Consider the following 21,828-nt stretch of genomic DNA (forward strand, 5'->3'; position numbering starts at 1 on the left):
TAGCTGTCATCATAGATGAGTGCTGTGTTTCAGCAATAGAATCACAAGCTCTAAATGTCCAACAAGTCGTTTGCTATTCATCTTTAACAAGATGTTTTTGAATATTATATAGTTCGCCAATATCTTTTCCTTCAGTATTAACAATATTCTTGAAAGCTGCACCTCTGATTATTGAATTAAAAAAAGATTCTGAGCCATTATTATTTTTCGATTAAAAAGTAAACCTTGTTTTGAAAAATTTGGACAGTTTTGGATTGTGAACAGTGCTATTCCGCCTAAGCAATTTAAAACTGTAGCCTAAGATTTAGAAAATCAATTGATTTCCTGAAAAGTTTTTCTGGTAAGTTTTGTGACCGAAGAAATTTGCTGAGGGAATTTTAACTTTCAGAAGTTGTGACTAACACTTTTTTCTTCATAAATATAACATTGCACTTAATTGTTTCCCTTCAGAAGGGAGGGGGGTAAAAAAGGAACAATGGTAATACACCTAATATAGCTAAATTATCTCAGCCCCAAATCCCCTTGCATATGTGATTAAAGAAACTCATGTCCTCGTAGGAGCCTGGATACATAAAGGAAATGTTTCCTTTCAGCAACAGCTAACAATAATGTTTATTCTCGGGATGTTATGAGCACATTTGATTCCTGAGAGTCCACACTTCCCACAGATTTTGTGTGTGGAATGTTTAAGTGCTGGTCAGAGGATGTCACGGCCTTGTAAAGAGAAAAGGAGAACCATGAGACTTTGCCCTAGTGGAAGTGGGTGGGGCTGATGGTCAGTAGATTGTTCTCCGTGGAATGGAGATGTGTGGGCCCATAGGGGCAATCGAAGGAACAACAGCCTTTATTTAGCAAAGTAGAAGTTTCCTGATTTTTTATTGGGTTTAGTTGGGCTGACAGCTCTTGGGATAAATATGATCACAGGGTCTGAATACTCAGCAAGCAAATTCTCAGCTCATGTTTAACATCCATTTCGAAATTTAATATGAAAGGAGAATTTTATTCTAAACAGATGATTCTTGAAATATAGCTTGATTGCATTGATCATTAAAAACAGCATCCCAATCACATCACTTTTTTTCCCAGAGAAAATAAACTATTTTGAACACGTGAGCAATTTGGAAACATCTGAAACCAATTTCCTTCTCAAGCTATGAATTAAATAATGGCCTTAGAAGACAGTGCTCTGTGATTTATGACCGCATGTTATACAGATAGTAGTGTCACACTAGTTCCTGACTTTCAGATTTGTTTTTTGGTCTTTGCGGTATAAGTTGCCTTTTTCTAAACTACATAAGTTTCAGTCATCAGCCTGCTGAGGTGGCTGAGGTGACTCCTACGTCCTGTTCTGTGGGGGAGGCACCATGGACAGGGTAAGTGGGGGGAGCCTCATTAAGACACTCCTGCCCCCTCCTCCAACACACCTGGGACACCCTGGAAGGGGTTGATTCCTGTGTTTTTCTTTGTTATTTGTTTTGATTCTCCACTTTTTGTTGTAACAAAACAGAATTTTTCTTGTGACTAAGTTGATTGTGTTTAACAGCATAATTAGGAATAATTATGAAAACAATACAGTGAGGAAGGAAGGAAACCTTTTTATTTCCTTTCTCCTAGAACACAAACGGGATCCTGGCCATGCTGGATGAAGAGTGCCTTAGGCCGGGCACGGTCACGGATGAGACCTTCTTGGAAAAGCTGAACCAAGTCTGCGCTACCCACCAGCATTTTGAGAGCAGGATGAGCAAGTGCTCCCGGTTCCTCAATGACACTTCCCTTCCTCATAGCTGCTTCAGGATCCAGCACTATGCTGGCAAGGTGTGGGAGCCCGGGACCCCAGGGAGGTCACAGTTACTCCCTGGAGAGCAGACACCTTGCCTCAGAGATGGCATTCTGACCAGCGTCAGCTCTGGAGGATAAATGGAGTTGCTGAGGGGGCATGGAATCCATGAATGTTCCGTGGGCATAGAATCTGGACCATACTGAGAAAAATCTTACTAGTACTGAGATCTGAAGGAAAGCCAGAGGACCTAATCAAAGAGTTCAAGTATATATTAAAAAATAAATTTTATTATTTTCAGGCTCAGAGCTAGCCTATAAAAAAGATCTATTGACACGTATAAAAAATTTGCCAGTAAAAATGAGCAGTCACTAAAGACATACAGTAAGGTTTTAATTTTTTAAATTTTATTTATTTTTTTGATGTGGACCATTTTATAGTACTGCTTCTGCTTCATGTTCTGGGGTTTTGGCTGCAAGGCATAGCTCCCTAACAGGGGAACTAACCCACACCCCCAGCATCGGAAGGCAGAGTCTTAACCATTAGACTGCTAGGGAAGTCCCTACAGTAATTATAAATAAGCTTGCAGACATCAAAGGGGAAACAAAATCTGATTTTGTATTTTGTACGAAGTTGTTTTGTTGTTGTTTAGTTACTAAGTCATGGTCTGACTCTTTCGTGACCTCATGGATTGTAGCCCACCAGCCTCCTCTGTCCATGGAATTTTCCAGGCAAGAATACTGGAGTGGGTTGCCATTTCTTTCTCCAGGAGATCTTCCTGACCCAGGGCTTGAACTAGAGTCTCCTGCATTGGCAGGCAGATTCTCTACCAGTGAGCCACCAGGGAATCCCAAATATGAAGTATATTGTATCTAAATTACCTTTAATTTCAAAATGTTGGAACTTGTTACTTCACTTTTTTTTTTACTAGCCCATGTTATTAAAAAATACTTTTCTGGTCAATTTCCCTGCCAGTGTAGGATGTCTATAAAAATATCAGTGTTATCTGTGTTTTCCCCTGTCTCCTTTTAAACATACTCGAATTGGCACGTGTAAACTAAAAAATATAAGTAAAACCTCAAAAATATGATTGAATACCAAAAAAATCCCTAAAATCCTTTGAAAATGTTATGATAACATTTTTGAAGTTTATTCTTGCAAATCCTGAAGGGTAATAGAATTTATTTTGAACTCCTCTGTGATTTAGACAGATGGAATTTAAACTTGGAGGCTAATTTGGTATTAGAGTGTGACTAACGTGTTGAGGGTTTTTTGATGGAGAAAGAAGAGGCTGCAGTATAGATAGTCTCAGGATATTTTTAACAGCTGTTTGATGTTCTGGTGTGCAGTGTATCAGCTACTGAGTCCCATGTGCTGCTCATAGGTGCTGTACCAAGTGGAAGGATTTGTGGACAAGAACAATGACCTTCTCTATCGGGACCTGTCCCAAGCCATGTGGAAGGCCGGACACGCCCTCATCAAATCTTTGTTTCCCGAAGGAAACCCTGCCAAGATCAACCTGAAAAGGCCTCCTACAGCCGGCTCACAGTTCAAAGCATCCGTAGCCACTCTGATGAAAAATCTACAGACCAAGAATCCAAACTACATTAGGTATTTCTGGCACATAAAATTCTTTGGCCATTCAACTATGAAGGCATTCACTAGGAAGATCATTTTCCTGTGTGCTTAAATCTGAGTGTGGCCCAAGCAGAGGAGTAACTAAAGTACTTACAGTTCGAATCATATGGTGTCTTGGGTGTGCTTGAAAAATACTCTCGTGCCCCCAAAATAAGGAATTCAAGAAGGAAAGAAGTGTGGCAGGCGATGGGAATAGATACTTAAATGGGTTGTTGGCACACAGGAGTTCTCAACTTTGTGTTTTTCTTTTTTTTTAAAGACAAGAAACAAAATATAAATTTATTTCTGATAAGGTTTTGCATAAACTCTTCTGTTGGATTCATTTTGGATTCTTGTAACATTGACTTGGCCCATTGACAACCTGAGTTGCAGGGCTTGTGTGAGGAAGCATGTGCCTCAAGTAATGATTTCTGAAACAATCGGAACTTTTTCAAAACAAGACAAGAACCCCTTTTAAAAAATCTGGTTTCTTTTTTTGCTTCTAAGTCATCATAGATTTCAACATTCAGTAAAGGCCGATTAGTATTAGAGTTTGCGATGTGTGTATTTGATGAACTAGGTAATAGAGGGTGTGTGTCTAGCAGGTCAGGTTTCATGTGGCACATGCGTGCCCACACATACTTTCTCCTGTTGTCTTTGAAAATTCAGTTATGAGGAAGTGAGCATGAAGAATATTTTCGTTGTTTGGCTTGTTGCCCTAATATTTGTGTTCATAGCAAATGTACATAGCATCCCCTGGTTTGGTTGCAAACAAGTTAGAACATATATTAGGTAAGGATCCTAGTTTCAAAAAACATGAACCAAGAAGCTTTGTGCAATCAGTCTTTTGTTATTCTCATCCGAGTCAACTTTTTTTTAAACCTTAAGATTCTATTAATTGAGGTATAATTTGTATAGAGTGATATGTACAGATCTTAGGTGAATGGCTCCATTGTTTTTTCACCACTGAATACACTTTGGTAACAACTACTCAGATCAAGACATGGAATGTTCCATCACCCCCAGAAAATTCCTTTCTTCTCCTTTTCTTTCAGTGGTTTTAATTGGTCTCTAAGAATTCTTAATTAATAAACTCCAATGTTGTGAATATATCATTTTAAGTGTATATATATATCTTTATTTTCAGACTCAGTTTCAGATTCATTTTAAGGTCTATTTTTCCCAGATAGGTATCTTGTTTTGGCACTGTGTATTGAAAAGAAAAACAAACCTCTATTTTTCACTCATTTGCCATGATGCCTTTGTTGAAAATCAGTTGAATATATGTGTAGACATGTAGATCTAAACTCACTAGTTTGTTCCATTGATCTGTTTGTTCTTAAACCAAAAAGTAAGCATTATTTTTATAAATGTAAAAAGGAAAATCATAGAAAACACTAGGGTCAAACTATGTAAGATTTAGTTGTCCATATATTATATATGCATGTGGATTTTATTTGACAGTTATGGTGAGGCAGATATAACTGTAACTGTTTAACAGTATATTAATTAAGATATAGAGATTGCTCCAGCAAGATCCAGAAACAATAGGGGCCTAAACAAGATTAACACTTATTTCTTATGTAACTTCTAAGTGTACGGACTTAAAGGCTAACAGAGCAATGTCTTCTGTGTTGAGGCTCTGCCATTTCCAGGATATCTCCTTTTATGTATATAGTCAGAGATAGCTCTCTACCATGTCAACATGCCAACCAGCAGTTAACAGAAGAGCAAAGGAAGAACCAAGTTCCTTTTAACAATACATCAAAAGTAGCAAACATCATTTCTGCTCTGGCTAGAATTTTGGTCACATGGCCACACTTACGTACAGAGGAAGCTGGGAAATCTCGTCTTTCCTTGGGCAGCAAAGTTCTCTGTTTAAAAGGAGGGAGATAATGGGGATTTAGTGAGACAGCAGTGTTTTTAACTGTTTCATTGAGGTATGTAATATACATATAAACAGTCTAATATATGCAGCTCAACTGTGCAGGCTGTTGAATTTTTACATATTTCTGTGCCCATGTAGCCCCATCCTGACCAAGATATAAAACATTTCCATCAACCCAGAAGATTCCCCTGTGCCCCTTCCCTGTCCATCTTCACGCCTTCCTCTCCCCAGAGGTAAAACACTGCCGAATTCTCACTAGGAATAGTTTCTCTGAACTTAGTATAAATGAAATCATAGACTATGTACTCTTACACATCAGACTTCTTACATTCAACAGAATGTCAGTGATATTTATCCATGTTATTATACATAAGAGGTTATTCTTTTTTATTGCTGAGTCTGCAGTGTATTCATCTTAATGTTTTTATAAAATGATCTAGAATAATTTCAAAGGAAATGATGAGGTTTCCAAGAATAATAAGTAATAAGTCACTGTGAAATAATTATATGTAATACTTTGTAAAACATGGACAGATCAATCTGTAAGAGACAGAGTTTAAAACCTAAAATTTGTGTAATCTTTCAGGTGTATCAAACCGAACGATAAAAAAGCAGCGCACATCTTCAACGAGGGTCTAGTGTGTCATCAGGTCAGGTATCTGGGTCTTTTGGAGAACGTCCGCGTGAGAAGGGCAGGCTATGCCTTCAGGCAGGCCTATGAACCTTGCCTAGAAAGATACAAAATGCTTTGTAAACAAACATGGCCTCACTGGAAAGGACCAGCAAGGTAAGACGTTCATTAATCACATTTAATGATGGAAGTTTTAAAACATACAAATACCATGTTGTTTTCTTCACATGCTGTTCAGGCAAAACAGAATCCTATGAAAAGTTGGATGTAACTTCTGTTTTGGACCATCTTTTGTCAGGATACCATTTGTGCCAATTTTTATTGATTATAGAGCACTTGTCTTCAAGGTTAAAACAGGGCTTATCAAATCTACCTTTGGAATTTGTATGTCAATAGAACTTCTAAAATATGCTGTGGTGAGTTAGCAGGAGGGAAATTTGTGATTGATAAGTGTATTTGTGTAGAATCATAGCAGGGAAGAGTTAGAGGCATCCTGTATCACTGCTCTCAGCTTTTCATTTTTTTTTTGCTGGAGAATTAACCCCAGAGAGAGTGAGAAGGAAATGGGGGTTGCATTCTTTGCCCAAGTCTGTACCAATTAAGAAATAGATATAGGAGCAGTTATATCTTGTTCCCTTGTAACTTCCCTTGTGGCTCAGCTGGTAAAGAATCTACCTGCAGTGTGGAAGATCTGGGTTCAATCCCTGGGTTGGGAAGATCCCCTGGAGAAAGGAAAAGCTAGCTACCCACTCCAGTATTCTGGCCTGGAGAATTCCATGGACTGTATAGCCCATGGGTTCATAAAGAGTTGGACATGACTGAGTAAGCAACTTTCACTTCACTTTATATCTATCTATGCTGTGTTCTGTATCTGAACACAGGAGGGTTCACAGTGTCAGTGTTATTGCAAGTAAAACTGGATTGGAGAATATGGCAGAACTCAGGGCCACGTGGCTTTTCAGCTCATCCATCCTACATTGCACTCAGCCATCTAGTCCCAGCAGAGCACTGGACCACTGCAGACCCAAGCAGAGAGTTTGTGTGCTGGTGGGGGGCTGCTGCAGGAGAGAATCCAGGCCTTGTCTGTGCAGGGGCCTTTCTTCTGCTCTCACCAGAGTCAGAAGTTACTCTTCTGCAGGCCACAGGAGCTTTCCCAACTGCTATAGCAGGGCCAATGTGCTGTTTGATGGGGATTTTCTTTCACTGCACTGGTTGTGTCTCCCCATTGTCAGTGCACCTGACCTTTCACAGGAGCATCAGTAGAATTACATACTCATCTCTTGCAAGAAATTCCAGGCTTACGGTGTGGTCCCTGATGCATAATTCAATGCCCAAGTAATTAGGGTGTGGGTGCTATGTCATTTCCCACTGCTAATTTCCAGGGTATTATGGTCATTGTCTACTATAATACACAGAACAAGTATTCACTCCCTGCCTGGTATCCAGTCCACAAGTTGTTGGGGCAGAGTTTAGGGCAAAAGCCTGACTTTAAATCCAGGGTCTAGGATGAAGGGGTTAGAGCCTTGCTTCTGTCCTGTAAAGCCTGTGTTCTTTTGCATTCCATTGCCTGGCACTTAGCACTCTTGGTCCCTGTCTATAATCTGAGTAGTAGGAGAGTCCTTAAAAATGTTTACAGGGATTAACTAAGAAGATTCCAAATAGATGTGAATTTCTTATATACTCTTTTGGCCCTGGTTGATCCATTGTTATGAGTGTTATTTGAGCACCTCTGCTAATGAAATCAAGAAATTGGCTTGAACAGTATATTTTCTTAGAATATGCAGTTTGAACCCAAAATGCTTTTTTAGTATTTACCCCTGGATTTGGTTAAATTTGTGGAATTCAATCTGGGAATTCTGTGATGAAAGGATGCTTACTGAAAGAACAATTATACTTGGAAATGAAACTTTTTTTTTTTTTATATTGCTGAGAACCTAATATCATGGTTTAAGATAAGATAACCTATTTTTGTAACTTAGAAAATGTGTTGCTTTTATTTATCTTTATAGAGCTGGTGTGGAAGTTTTGTTTAATGAATTGGAGATTCCTGTGGAAGAATACTCTTTTGGTAGATCAAAGATATTCATTAGAAACCCAAGAACAGTATGTAATTTTGCATTTGTGTTATAATCATGTAAGCAAGTTCTTAAAGGATGTTTAACTTTATAGTGTTACCCAAGATGCTACCAAGAATGTCACATTTTTGTTTTTCTACAAATGTCCAAGTGGGTGGCTTAATAAGGGGTAGTGGAAGAACACACGTTTTATAAAACATCAAAATTTTTGAGTTGATAGATGGTGTAATATTTAAAAAATCATAAAGAAACTGATATTACAGTAAAACCTCCCTCATTCATAAAAATTGGGGGCTAATTCAGTCTGTATGTGTAATGTCTGAATTATACAGTAATTTTAGGAAAGACAACTCTACCATTTAGAGGTACATGAAGTCACCCAAATTAAAAAAAAATTTTAAGTTAAGAGCACTTAAAATTCTACTTATTAAAGAAATCCGATTGAGCATTTTTAACTGAAGAGACTAGCATGAAATATAATGAACATAGAAGTTTATTGGAAATATGGTGAAATATGAAAGTATTTAAATCGTTTGAGAGAAACCTCGGCAATCATTTGAAAGCACCTCCCTTCTGTTAACAATTTCATCCTCATTGATAATGTGAAGGCACATCTAGAGCTCAGTCCAGCCCTTATGTGATTTGTCATAAACACTTTGTAAAACATTTGTAAAACACTGTACCCTAAATTGTGTATCTTGCATGAATTCATCCAAATAGTTTTTTCCATCTCTTGTTTTATTAGTTATTCAAATTAGAAGACCTGAGGAAGCAACGGCTTGAGGACCTGGCCACTCTCATTCAGAAGATTTATCGGGGGTGGAAATGTCGTACACATTTCCTGCTGATGAGAAAAAGCCAAATCGTGATTGCTGCCTGGTTCAGGAGATACGCGGTAAGAGCTCATGATGTTTTTGAGGTGTAATCATGGTACTGTTTTGCGAATGTTTGTTCTGTACTTAACTATGAAAGTAACTTTTTACATAATCTTCCCAATGACCTGGTGAAATTGGTCCTCTTCTGGTCCCCTTTTTTAAAGATGAGAAAACTAAGTAACAGCTATTAGATGGCTGAGATGGGGTTTGAGTCCAGGACAAGTCAGAGCTCCAGTTGAGTTCATCCCACTGTTTTCCACTGAAAAATACATGTAGTGGAGGTCTACATCTTGAATTCGGTTTTCAGATTGGAAGAGATATTGTTATTTAACCATTTGAGTAGGGTAGGGTCAGTTTTCCCAAATAATTGGCTGTCCTGCATTTATTATAGGAGCTCTGAAAATGGTTTTAATTCCAGAAAGCTAGTGCCACATTTTAGTAGAATTCTGTGTTTGGGTAAAGGTTTGGATTTCCTTTAGTCCTCAGATATCAGGCCCTTTGGGAAAAGATTCGAAAATAAAGTATGTTTATTTAATTGATATGGAATTTCTTTGGGGAATTTTCTTTCTCACTCAATTATAGATGTTTCATTGGCGGCATAACTGGTTTGAGGGAAACCTGAAGGTTTGCCTCTAGGCTAGGTTGAACTTGGCATTGTGTCCTCACAAAATGAATTTTAGTGATAAGAGCGCTGCTGCCAAGTGTATTTTCATTCTCTGCTTTTTCACTAGAGAGTGGGTTGGAGAGTGAATTAAAATTGCAATCAAATCTCCTTGAGTGTGTTCTTTTTCAGCTGTAGAGTAGTTTTACTTTGAAGGAGTGTATAATTAGAACGTAACTTATGCTGCCCTATTCTCATGTAATACATTTTAGTGTAAATTTCTGACTTTTAGAAATCAATGTTACTTAAATGAGTAAAGAGAAATTACATTTAAAAGAACATTTTCAAAATTGCTTCCTGGAGTTAAAAGAGTATAACCAACAGTACAAGTGTTAAAGTCTGAGCCTAGCCAGCCACATTAATGATAAATTTATTCACATGTATTTTGCAAAGGCCCAGAGGGCTGTTGTCACCAGCCTGGCTGCACATAGTAGTGGTACTTTGCCCTTTGGCAGTTTTATAACACTCTGTTTTCTGTTTGCCTTAGAGTGGGAGGACTAACAAATAACCAGTCCTCAAGGAACCCGTTTTTATTATTTCTTTATTTTGAGATCATTAAGAAAAAAAAAACAAGTTTTGAAGCATCCTAAATTCATCTGTCTTCAATTCTACAAATAGTCTTGAAACTCCTCCTCTGCCAGACTCTGAGGGGATAGCAACGTGAACCAAATAGCCTGGTTGCTGACCTCATACAGTTTATGTCTAGTGAGTGACAATGTGCATTTAAGCAAATAAATAATCAGAACAATGGCAGATTGTAGTAAGTGCTAGGAAGGAAATAGAGAACCGAGATCTAGAAAATGGTGAGACAGATATTACTCTAGATGCGGTGGTCAAGGAAGACCTTCTGGAAGGGGCCGTTTTGTCAGAAGAATGAGAAGAAACAGGAAAGGAACTGATAAAGCTTTGGTATCTCCAGATTTTAAAAAAGTCTTCATATGTATTATTAATTCTTGATGCTGAGAGTTAGAATGAAAACAAATAATAGCCCAAGCTTTAGACGGCTCTAATATTAGTTCTGTTTCAGAATTTTAACTATGGGCAAAACTCAGAAACTTTTGTGGGTTTGTTTCCAGACTGTTCCAATAAAGCTAGTCACACGAATCTTTTGTTCCCCAGTGCATATAAAAGTTATGTGTGTGCTACACTATAATCCATTAGGTGTGTGGTGTCATTATATCTTTAAAAGTACATACCTTAATTTAAAACTATTGTTAAAAAATGCTATCATTTGATAACACAGAGTTGCCACAAACCTTCAATTTGTTAAAAAAATTTTTTCTTAAACTCCAGTATCTATGTAATACCTCTATCAGTTATCTATAATTATCCAAGCCAGTGATTTTCCCTTGACCAAGTAACTCAGATTTTCTGAACGTCCATTTTCAGATACTGATTACCTTAAAACCCATATTCTGTGATATTTCATGGCTCCTTAAGGTGAATTTTAAAGAGAGAGTTATTTTCAAGCCATGTAGGAATTTTAAAAGAAAACATGGAGGTACTAAATGGATGTGAGAAGCAGTAGTCAGGTATTATAGGTACAGTTTGTTCCCTACAGACATGGAGTGTCCTTCTGTGTGGAATCTTACAGGTTTTCCAGCTCCTCATTTGACTGATGGGGAAACTGAGACTAACAAGGGCAGTGACTTGTCCAAGGTCCCAGAAACAAGGTTCTCTGGCTGGGTCCAGAGGGGCTACTTCAGGGTAGTTCTCAGGCCTGGAATCCTTTCCGCGGCTGGGGGATGAAGGGGGGGGCCTTGGACTGGGAGTCCCATGGCTTCCATTGCCCTTTGTCGGGATCTCTGCCTTTCTCTCTGCCATCATCTTTTGTTCTGCTGCTCATACATTGATAACATCACCCTCCATCTCTTCTGAGCTTCCAGAGCGTAGCCTAGAGCCCTTGGAGCATCTGTCCTTCCTTAGAGAAAGGGAGCTGGGCAGTCTGCCACTTCCAGGATCAGAGTCACAGCCTGGCTTCAGCAATTTGTTTGAAAAACTGTGGAACTTCATCCCAAGGGCCCACGTTGTAGTGAATATTCCCCACTAAACACAGTCAACACTCACTTTTTCTAGAGTTAGTGTTCTAGCAGCCTCCGCTTTCCAAGACATCAGCTGGGAATTAAGAAGGGCCTCCAGCCATTGACCTTGTCTCACTGACCCTTGGGAAGACTCTGACTGGGTCTTCCTTAACCTTGCCCATCTCTGGATAATCTCTGCTGCATCTGAACCTGCCTGTTGGGCTCGCATTTCTATGGGCAGACCCTATTTCTCTTTTCCACTGCTGGCTGGTGTCCCCTCTGAGTCCTTGAGTGCAGGGAGGCAGTCAGGGTAACATCTGCATCTTCACAGTTCTATTCAAGGGCTGGATGTAGAGCAGCAGCTCAATAAATAAAGTTTAGTCAGTTGATAAACGTTTACTTCAATTTGTGAGCTGATTTCCCAGCTTGAGTAAAAGCAGCAAACCTAAAAGAAGCGTGGGATGTCAGAGGTTGACCCAGTCAGTGGCATGGTGAGAAATGGCACCAAGAAGAGAGCACGCTCAGAAGCAGTGCAGAACTCAGTGTGTGTTCATTCCGTGTGTGTTCATCGGTATCTGTTGTGCATTTGACCATGTGTTACAACAACATGATGCAGAGAACAGATGTTAATAATGCTGGGTCCTAAGTCATTTAGACATTAGTTAATTGTATTTACCAGCCTTGAAGCAAACTTTGGATTAACTGTAATAAATTTGGATTCTTGGATATTTTGATTTCTATACTTAATTGGTGGCCAGAAGGAATATGGGTGATCAAGAGTTCATGGCACTAAGTGAGCCGACTCTTTCTTGGTATGTGTGTTGTGGATAATATAAATAGAACTGCTGATATCTTCCCCTTTCATCCTATAGCAACAGAAGAGGTATCAACAGATAAAGAGCTCTGCCTTGGTAATTCAGTCTTACATCCGGGGTTGGAAGGTGAGTTTGAAAGAAGTGACCCTTACTTATGTGGTGTTTTCACGTTCTTTACAAAGGATGATGTCTTCATGCTCACTCTGCAGGGGAGGGCTCCTTGTCTCCTGCCCACCTTGTAAACAGTCAGATGGAAAGAACAAATATTATGGGCCAAGCTGGGGCCCTACAGCACCATGTCTTGGCTGCTTCCTGCTTTCAAGATTTGTTCTCTGAGCAGGAAGTCCTTGAAATAATACTGTGCATGATGGCAATCTCCTCTCACCCCCTATTTGCAAGGGAAGCTGTAGTTCATGAGGCTGAGCACATGTGAGTTCTGCCAGACCTCAGCAACCCCAGCCCCGTGCCTTCCATACCCTCCCTGTGACAGTCTTACAGGCTGTCCCGTCGTGATTGAAAGATCCTAAGCTCTGGTTGTCCTAGTGCACCCGCTGCACCTGATTCTAGGTCCTTCCTGCCAAAGCTTGGTTCAGAGTCAGCAAACTGTAGCCCACAAGCCAAATGTAGTCTACTGACTCTTTTCACACGGCCTGAGAGCTAAGAATGGTTTTTATATTTATATATTATTATTAAATTTAAAAAAAGAGAAGAAGACTATTTCATGACATGTGAAACGATAGGAAATACAAGTTGCATAGAAATATACGCATACCTGAAGTGCAAAGTTCATGTAGAGCTTTATTAGTATACTACGTCCTATACACGCTGGGCAACTGGACAACATCAGGACATTACTGTGCTCACTTGTTTGACATCTTGTGTGTGGCTGCTCTAGTGCTACAACAGCAGAGTTGGCAGTTGTGATAGAGAGCATATGGTCTGCAAAACCAAAAACATACTATCTGTCCTTCTACAGATAAAGCTTGCTGTTCCCTGCTTGGGTCAAAGGTACTTCAGGGCCTGTTGTTGCCACATTCCTGTTGGGTGATTTTGTGGAGGGAGCTGGATCCAGAGGGACTACTTCAGGGTAGTTCTCAGGCCCGGAGAACTTTCCGGAGGTGGAGCCTTGGACTGGGAGTCCCATGGCTTCCATTGCCCTTTGTCTAGGCCAACCCAGGGACTTAGTATTAATAGTTGTCCACAGCAATGGCCAAATACAAGTCTGAGCATACAGAGTATGTGAGAGTGCTGCCTGCAGGTTTTTCTTCTGATGTACTACTTTTTGAGTCCTGGGGTTCAGGTGTCCAGTCCAGAAACCAGAGGTGGGACACAGGATTCACCTCCAAACCAGCTGTCCTCCTAGCCCCCCACACTAAATCACTTTCCAGCAATGACTGGAAGGAAGCCACTAGTATTGAACCAGTGAGATAATTTTATTTTATAACAAGTTTTTAGCTATCTCTTTTGAATAAAAAGTACAGCTATACTTTCCATTCCAGACAGTAATAGGAAAAGTGATCAAGTGGCTCTTGATGGGTCATGGGAGATAGACCTACCATATACACCCACCATGTTCAGAGAACTCTTCTTTCCATCTGACGCATCCAATTTATATTGCTGTGGTCAGATTTATGGTAAAGAATCTGCCTGCAGTGCAGGAGACCTGGGTTCAGTCCCTGGGTGGGGAAGATCCTCTGGAGAAGGGAATGGTTATCCACTCCAGTTCCCCATGGACAGAGGAGCCTGGAGGGCTACAGTCCATGGGATTGCAATGAGTTGGACACGACTGAGTGACTGACACTTTCACTTTCATCAGAGTGTGGGAGGATGCTGTCTGTCTGAGTGGGGCTACACTGTCATGATGGACAGTGTCTTCATTTACCTCCTCCTCATGGTCCATTTTGGGCTAATGAGCAACTTTCCCTTTTCCTTTCTTTAAGCTCTTAATTTTTCACTTGAGAATAGAAATTATGACTATATTTTCAGGTATTTTCTATCAAGTCACTATGGATACATGGGGTTTGTTTTTTGGTTGATTTTCACTCTTTCTGGGTCATTCTGTGTGCTTTAGGCCCGGAAAATCCTGCGTGAACTGAAGCATCAGAAGCGCTGTGAGGAAGCCGTCACCACCATTGCAGCATATTGGCACGGCACCCAGGTAGGCCAGAGACCCCCCAGGATGGCAGTGGGTCAAGAGTGACGTGTGGAACAAGGGACCCCCCTCATTCGGGTTTCACTGGCTTAAGCTCCTGAGCACGCGTTTGCCTCTCGCTCTTTCCAACGTTTTGGTGTGGGGTGGTGGCTCACGCTTTTGTTTACTGTTTGATGGTGATGGTGTCTGTCTTCCTCTTTCTCCACTGGGAACCAGCAGTAACCTTCCTTGCCTTAAACTTCTCTGTAAATCCTTTTCAAATGCATCACAGGCGCGAAGGGAACTGAGCCGGCTGAAGGCGGAGGCTAGGAATAGACATGCTATTGCAGTTATTTGGGCTTACTGGCTTGGATCTAAGGTACTTGAAATGCATATCCCATCACTCCCATCCTGGAATCCGCAATAATCAACCCATGTTTCTAGCGTCTCAGGGGATGGAGTCCCACGGTTAACACTGGCGCATGTCCTAGCAGTGAGATTTAATAACCCTGGACATGTTCATGCCAACAGAGGAAGCTAACTCTTAGCACGTATAGGCAAAAAAAAGACTAATTGCTTACTAATGAGGTACTAGCATAGCTGCTCTTTTTTTAAAACTCTCAAATAATGTGCATGTTTAGTTTGGGAGGAGTTTTTTATTTGTTTGTTTTTACCCCCTTGATGTGTCCTGTCAGTTTTCTAAAGGTGTTTTTAGTACACGGCGGGGGCATGATGGGAATGTTTAATTAAAATTTGGATTTTGATTGGTCCTTGTAACATTGATAATAGAAATGCCTTTAATGCATGCTTGGCAAAAATATTAATCCATGAATGAAATTGGTTTTTAGGCTCACTGTAGCTGCTATTGATTATTATAAGCAAAATACTATATGTGAAAAGAATGATCATCTGTGATTTAGTAGAAAGCTATGTTCATGCAAAACTAGCTGTAATTGCCCTTGAAGAATCCCAGGAATTTCGGCATCAGCTGTTTGTGTTCAGAAACAAAGGCCTCCTGAAATACTCTCACTAATCCCCAGGCAGAGTCGTGGGCTCTGTGAACATTTCACATACCCCAAGGGACGAGCATTTTAGATGTTTTCGTTACTTAGAAAATCAAAGGTCATCTCTGCTAAAAATGTGAATCCCAGTTACAAAATCAAATAGCAACATAGTCCTATGTTTTTAAGTCTACCTTGTCAGCGTTATAAACCCATATTGTGAGAAAAATGAGAAAAGTCAACATTTGCTTGCATAAAGATTATAACTTGCCACAAGCTAACCAAAGTTGTTCGTTTGTGTTTGCCCCTGAACATCTGTGTGGAACTAGCTAGTTCCTTTTATGAGCTGAGGGAACCGAATCAGAGGCAAAGGGTCTCTGGACAGTGGGATTTCTCCACTGAGTGAACTCATTTCCTGGTCTCAGTACTATGATGTCATGAAACATGAGTGCCTGTCTGTTTTCATAAAATAACACGCCTCAGATCAATTTTTTCTTCAGGTTGATTTTTAAACCTATGAGTTGTTTTCACTTTTTATCTTGCTTCTGTATATGTCACTGTTTGGGGCCCTAGCTAATATTGAATTTTGATACATGCTACTTCTAATTTTCCAACTGCAGAGTTTGGGTGGTTTTTGTTTTTGTTTTTGGTTTTTTTGGAAGTTCAGAGAAGCAACCTTTATTCCTTCCAGTTTTCTAAATGGTTTTTCACAAGAGTTATCTTTTTGTATGTTCAAGTGAATGGACTCAGAAATTCACTGTGTCTTTAGCCCCATGGACTGTCAGCAAAGAGGAGTCCACAGAAATTATTAGGTGCCACTTACAGTTCTGAGGCTTTGATGAGGGAGGGAGTGAGAGAGTGTGGATGAGGATGTAAGAGGGAAAAAGAACAGGGGAGAGAAAAGGAATGGAATGGAAGGAAGGGGACAGGCGGGGAGTGTTTCCCTCGGGTCACACACGGATTGTCCTCCTTGGAGATAGAGTCTCAGTGCCCTGAAAGTACACCAGCCTGACACCGATGCTTTGGATTTAAATGATTGTGCACCATTTCTCTTTCATTCTGAAATCCTGATACATAAATTGGCTCTCCTGTTTGGTGGGGTGTCTTTTTCTGGTCATTTGTGCTATCTGCATTGGGCTGTCTCTTTTATTTACCATCTAAAACATTCTAGGCTCGAAGGGAATTGAAACGCTTGAAGGAGGAGGCTAGGCGTAAGCATGCAGTTGCTGTCATTTGGGCTTACTGGCTTGGACTGAAGGTACTTCCTCAACCTCTTCTTTCTGTCCACGGTGACTCGATGTAGCCCTTCTAGCACCTACTAACCCTGACCAAATGATCAATTATGCTTGCTGATGGTCTGCACAATCTTTTACAGTGGCATCTTGCCTAATTTGGTTTCCTTTAGAGAGCAAACCTATACACTAAAATTTTCTGATTTTATTGCAGTGTCTTTCTTTAAGTAATAGGTTTAAAGTAATATAGCATATTATTTAAATATAGTAATGTAGCATATTTTATTCTTTGTTATGCAAATTCTATGTAATATCCTCTCCATGAGGATGAAGTGTTTTTTTTTCCCCCATTTGTGATACAGAGTTATAGCAGTTGAGCTAAAAGCTGACCCACTGTCTGCAGTGACCAGCCTGGGGATATTGGGCTTTTGTTTCCCTTTATCCTTCTATTCTGTCCCATTGATGGCTCCTGGAGCAGAGCTTTCTTCAAACTGGCCATCATTCTAATTGTTGAGCATAGAAACTAAAGAGTGTTGCATAAATGTACAGATTTTGACAAGTAAGACCAGCAGTGGATCATTCAGGTTAAAGAGAACTTTAGATTCAAATGCCTTCTCATTTAAGGCAGGGTTTATTTCAAAGAGGTTCTTACTGCTTGAGGTAAGGATGCAGGTACCTAAATATGATTAAGCTCTGGAAAACCTTTAGAATGACCTTTAGGCAATACAAGGATTTTGTCTTCCTAAGAGTCAGTAACTCATTACTATAGGGAGCTATTCATATTGTCATTGGGGGGATAATTAGGCCCCTTTTTGGTATTTGCTCTTCATTCTTTTTACTTTAATACTGTAATAATTCACTTTTTTCTAAATATTTGAATATTATCCAGGAAACCATTAACTCTGAATCTGAACTGAGTTAGCAGTATCCATAAAACTCTGCTTTTAAGAGTCTGCATTTTTCCCTGAAAGTTTAGCCTATAACTTTGAGTAAATTAACTTTTTGATTATAATGAATATTCATCAAATTTTGAAGTAATTAAGAAGTAACTTAAATATGAATTTAAGATGTTCTATTTCAAAAATTGAACAAGTTTGAAATGACTTTTTTAAAGTCAAAATTGAGGATTTTATTTCCCGTTTTATTCACATTCTAATTTGCATCTAATTTTTATAAAAGGAAAGAACAAACAGCATTGAGTCAGGAGTTTCACTCTCTATAATGCTCTGTACCAGCAACATCACATTTATCTTCAGTTTTCTGGATTTAACTAACTGCACATATGATTTTATATTTATTATAATACTTTCATATTAAGAGTGTGTGCTCACATCTTATAAACCAAATTCAGTTTGTAGGTGAATGCTATTTTAGTTAGTTAACTGGCCTTACTATAGACATAACTGTCTTTTTCCCCCTAGTTTCCACAAAACTGGAGTATTTTAATGTGGTACCATAAAATTGTTAAACGATTAAACTTCTTTGAAGTCTAAGAATGTAATAATTTTGTATTTTTGTATATTTTTTAAAAAAGAATTTTGTTGATATGAACAGTAGTTTTGCCCTTTTAAAGGATTTGATTCTTGTGGAATTGTTACAAAGTGGACCCTTTTTAAGACCCCTGGGGCCCATGAAGGGAACCCATTCTGTGTACCATCTTGCCACCAGGCATCTTCTGTGTGTAGCTGTATTTCAGGAGAAAGGGCCTGTCCTGTATCACAAAGCATGTTGCATTAAGCTCAGTTACAATGACATTCAAGTGTATATAAATGTACATTCAAGTACATTTCTAAAGATATGTTTTCATGAAACCTCACTTTAACTTCTCTGCTTTTGTACATTTTTATAATTTTAGGAGCCAGTTAATGAGTATCATTTTTTTTTCCTGTTCCTTTTATCCTTGTAAGCTTAAGATTGAAGGCAATCCCCTAGTGGTCTAAATGTTAGGACTTCACACTCTCACTGCTGAGGCCCTGGGTTCAATCCCTGGTTGGGGAACTAATATCCCATAAGCCACATGATAAGCCTCCCCCACAAAAAAATTTTAATTTTTTTAAAATAAAATAATGAAACATAAACTTAAAAAAATTTTTTTGAAATAGTTATAAACAACATGCTGCATACTAAGTCACTTCAGTAATGTCCTACTCTGTGTGACTCAGTGGACTGTTGCCCGCCACACTCCTCTGTCCATGGGATTCTCCAGGCAAGAATACTGGAGTGGATTGTCATTTCCTTCTCCAAGGGAATCTTCCTGACCCAGAGGTTGAACCATGTCCCTTATGTTTCCTGCATTGGCAGGCGAGTTCTTTACCGCCAGCACCACCTGAGAAGCCCCTATAACCAACCAACTCCATGACTACAAGAGAAATGATCATCAGTAACATGAGTACATGGTATATAAGAGAATTTTTAAACTTTAAAAGTGCATAGGTGTAGAGAATAAGTCTGGTACTCAAAAGCCCAGAGGCACCAGGTGGGTCACATGGATAAGGGAAGTAACGGATGAGAGGTGGGGAGGGAACACAGGCCTCCAGCTGTTTGGAGCAAGCAGCTCTCTTCCAAAGGCTGCTCTGGCTCACTCAGTTCTTGCTATGTGAGAATGGGGCTTCCTGTTGCTAGATCTTAGAGAATTGTAAGAGAAATCTGCAGTCTGAACTATGTGAAAGTCTTAAGTTAAAGTGCATGTAAAATATTTTTCAACAAATTGAATTTGGTTATTTGGTTGCTAGTTTATAGCCCCTAGTACAGAAATATTTTGAACATGTGCTGTTAAACCCAGAAAGCTAAGATATAAGAAAAACATAATATCTAAATTATTCAAATAGGCAAATATTTTGCCAGATACTAACTCTCCTAATTATAGCTGGATGATAAACATTTTAAATATTTTCCCCTCAATTATGAAACTTAACTACCATTCATTCATTTGACAGACACCTCAGTTATTTTATTTGTTAGACACTAGCATACAAAGTAAATATGACAATATAGCAGAGAAGAAATAGTAAACTAAAACTAATACAGTGTCTTAAGTGTTGTGATCAGTATTAGTAGAAATTTGGTGGGAGTAGGAGTGAGAGAAAAATTAATGTGATTAAGTGGAAGATAATGATCACTCAAAAGCTTCCTTTTACATTCTTATTTTTAGTCATATGCCCTTCTCAGTATGTAGTAATAAAGTCCTGTCTTCATATGCAAGGCTTTTGGAAACTGCCATATATTTCCTCAGGCATTTCTTGCCTTTTAAGAACAGTTTGAAGTGAAAATTACCTTATGTAATTTTTTCTGAAATGTATTTTGATTTTTGATGGATTTGCAGCTATGCCTATACCGTGTTTCTCATCAGATCTTCAGGCTCTTTAAAAGCTAGTTAAGAGGATTTTAAACATCAAAACATTCTGGTATTATCTTGCATCTCTTAATTTCTTTTTCTCTGACTTAAAACCCACTGTCTCAATATGCTTCAATTACTTTCCTGTATCCAGAAAGACACTTGTGAATTTACTTCTTCCACTTAATTTTTGGTTTTAATAGAGGTGTGTTGTCTTTATGGGCATCTGTTGGCCACACACTAATCTCTGTATTCTGCTGCTTCTTTTTAAAGGTACGCAGGGAGTATAGGAAATTCTTCAGAGCCAATGCCGGCAAGAAAATTTATGAATTTACACTTCAGAGAATTGTAAGTTTATACTTTATATGTGGCTAATTAGTATTATTGGGTTAACTAGTTCATAGCACCAACTCAGTAGTATGTGACTTATCTGGTAACAGTTAAATCCTAATTGTGACATTGAGAGTTTAATATGACCCTTTTTTATCATCACTCCTAAAGTTCAGGTAAATTGTGTCAGAAAGAGGCCCATTAAAGAATATTAATCAAATATTCTTTTTTTGACAGAGAGAACATACTTTGGGAAAAGTGAACCCAAGAAAGCCAGGTGTCTCAATTCAGGCTGCTATGACAAAAGTGCCATAGACTGTGTGGCTTAAACAGTAAACGTTCATTTCTCTGAACAGAAACGTTTATTTCTGCGTAGCCTCCAGGGTGCTAGTGCAATCTAGGTCTGATGAGGGCCTCTTCCTGGTTCCTCACGTGATAGAAAGAGAAGCAAACTCTTTCCTGTCTCTTCTTATAAGGACACTAATCCCATCTTGGAAGCTCTGCCCTCATGACCTCATCTCAACCTCATTACCTCCCCAAGGCTCCATCTCCTAATACCGTCGCATTGAGGGTTAGGGTTTCACCATAGGAATTTGAGGGGAATGCCAAGATCTTGCCCTGCTAAACTGCCATGGACCACTGCCGAGCAAGGCTGGCAAACAGACTAGTGGGTGGAGGGGTGTGGGAGAGCGAGGCTGTGCTCCTCTCCCAGGATGGATTCAAAAGTTCTCCGTTTTTCTGAGAATAGGTGTAGTGCTGAAGAGTGTGAACTCTGAAGCCAGCTTGCTCCACCACTCACAGATTTGAAAGCCTGATTTTGTCATCTGTAAAGTGGGGATAGTAATAGCACTTAACTCGTAGAGTTAGGGTAAGGGTTCCGATGAAGTCACACTGTAAAGCCCCCACAGTGCCTGACCCATGGCAAGTGCTCGAGAGCAGTGTTGTCCAGTAGAGCTTTATGTAGTGGCAAAAACGTCCTGTATCTTTGTGGTTCAGTAGAGTAGTCATGAGCCATGTGTGGCTGCCTGTTAGACATTGCAGCTCTTCGTATTGGTGATAATAATAAAATTAGTATTCACGTTGGTTATTTTTCTTTTTCCTTAACCATTTGGTGGAGCTCAGATTTCTCCAGCCAGTGAGAATAGTAGAGTAGAGACTTTTCGGAGGAGTTACAAAGTTTTATGGACCAGAACTTGCTAAATTCCACTAAAGACTGGTTTCTTTGAGTCCGGTTTGTATTAGACAGTGTTTTCTTTTTCTGGTGTGTTTGACTCACCTGATATTTTCTGTCAAACCCAACACAGGTGCAAAAATACTTCTTGGAAATGAAAAATAAGGTGCCTTCCTTATCTCCGATAGATAAGAATTGGCCATCGAGACCCTACATGTTCTTGGATTCTACTCACAAGGAGCTAAAAAGGATTTTCCACTTGTGGAGGG

At 39.4% G+C, this 21,828-nt stretch overlaps 1 protein-coding gene across 6 annotated transcripts in view; it reads left to right on the forward strand.

Annotated features, from left to right (window-relative positions):
• The window catches only part of MYO1B (myosin IB), a 192,318-nt gene that overhangs the window by 157,343 nt on the left and 13,147 nt on the right, over positions 1–21,828 (forward strand). For 2 of the 6 annotated variants that reach the window (XM_069577880.1, XM_069577881.1), the window contains exons 16-26: positions 1,615–1,815; positions 3,162–3,388; positions 5,869–6,069; positions 7,923–8,016; positions 8,734–8,883; positions 12,418–12,486; positions 14,432–14,518; positions 14,784–14,870; positions 16,664–16,750; positions 20,332–20,406; positions 21,693–21,827. In XM_069577880.1, the coding sequence (XP_069433981.1) occupies positions 1,615–1,815; positions 3,162–3,388; positions 5,869–6,069; positions 7,923–8,016; positions 8,734–8,883; positions 12,418–12,486; positions 14,432–14,518; positions 14,784–14,870; positions 16,664–16,750; positions 20,332–20,406; positions 21,693–21,827 (1,413 nt within the window). The remainder of the gene's footprint in view (positions 1–1,614; positions 1,816–3,161; positions 3,389–5,868; positions 6,070–7,922; positions 8,017–8,733; positions 8,884–12,417; positions 12,487–14,431; positions 14,519–14,783; positions 14,871–16,663; positions 16,751–20,331; positions 20,407–21,692; position 21,828) is intronic. The other 4 variants (XM_069577882.1, XM_069577883.1, XM_069577885.1 and 1 more) reach the window with 2 other exon arrangements.

The sequence above is a fragment of the Ovis canadensis genome, chromosome 2 (assembly GCF_042477335.2).
Source record: "Ovis canadensis isolate MfBH-ARS-UI-01 breed Bighorn chromosome 2, ARS-UI_OviCan_v2, whole genome shotgun sequence".
Classification (NCBI taxonomy): Eukaryota; Metazoa; Chordata; class Mammalia; order Artiodactyla; family Bovidae; genus Ovis; species Ovis canadensis.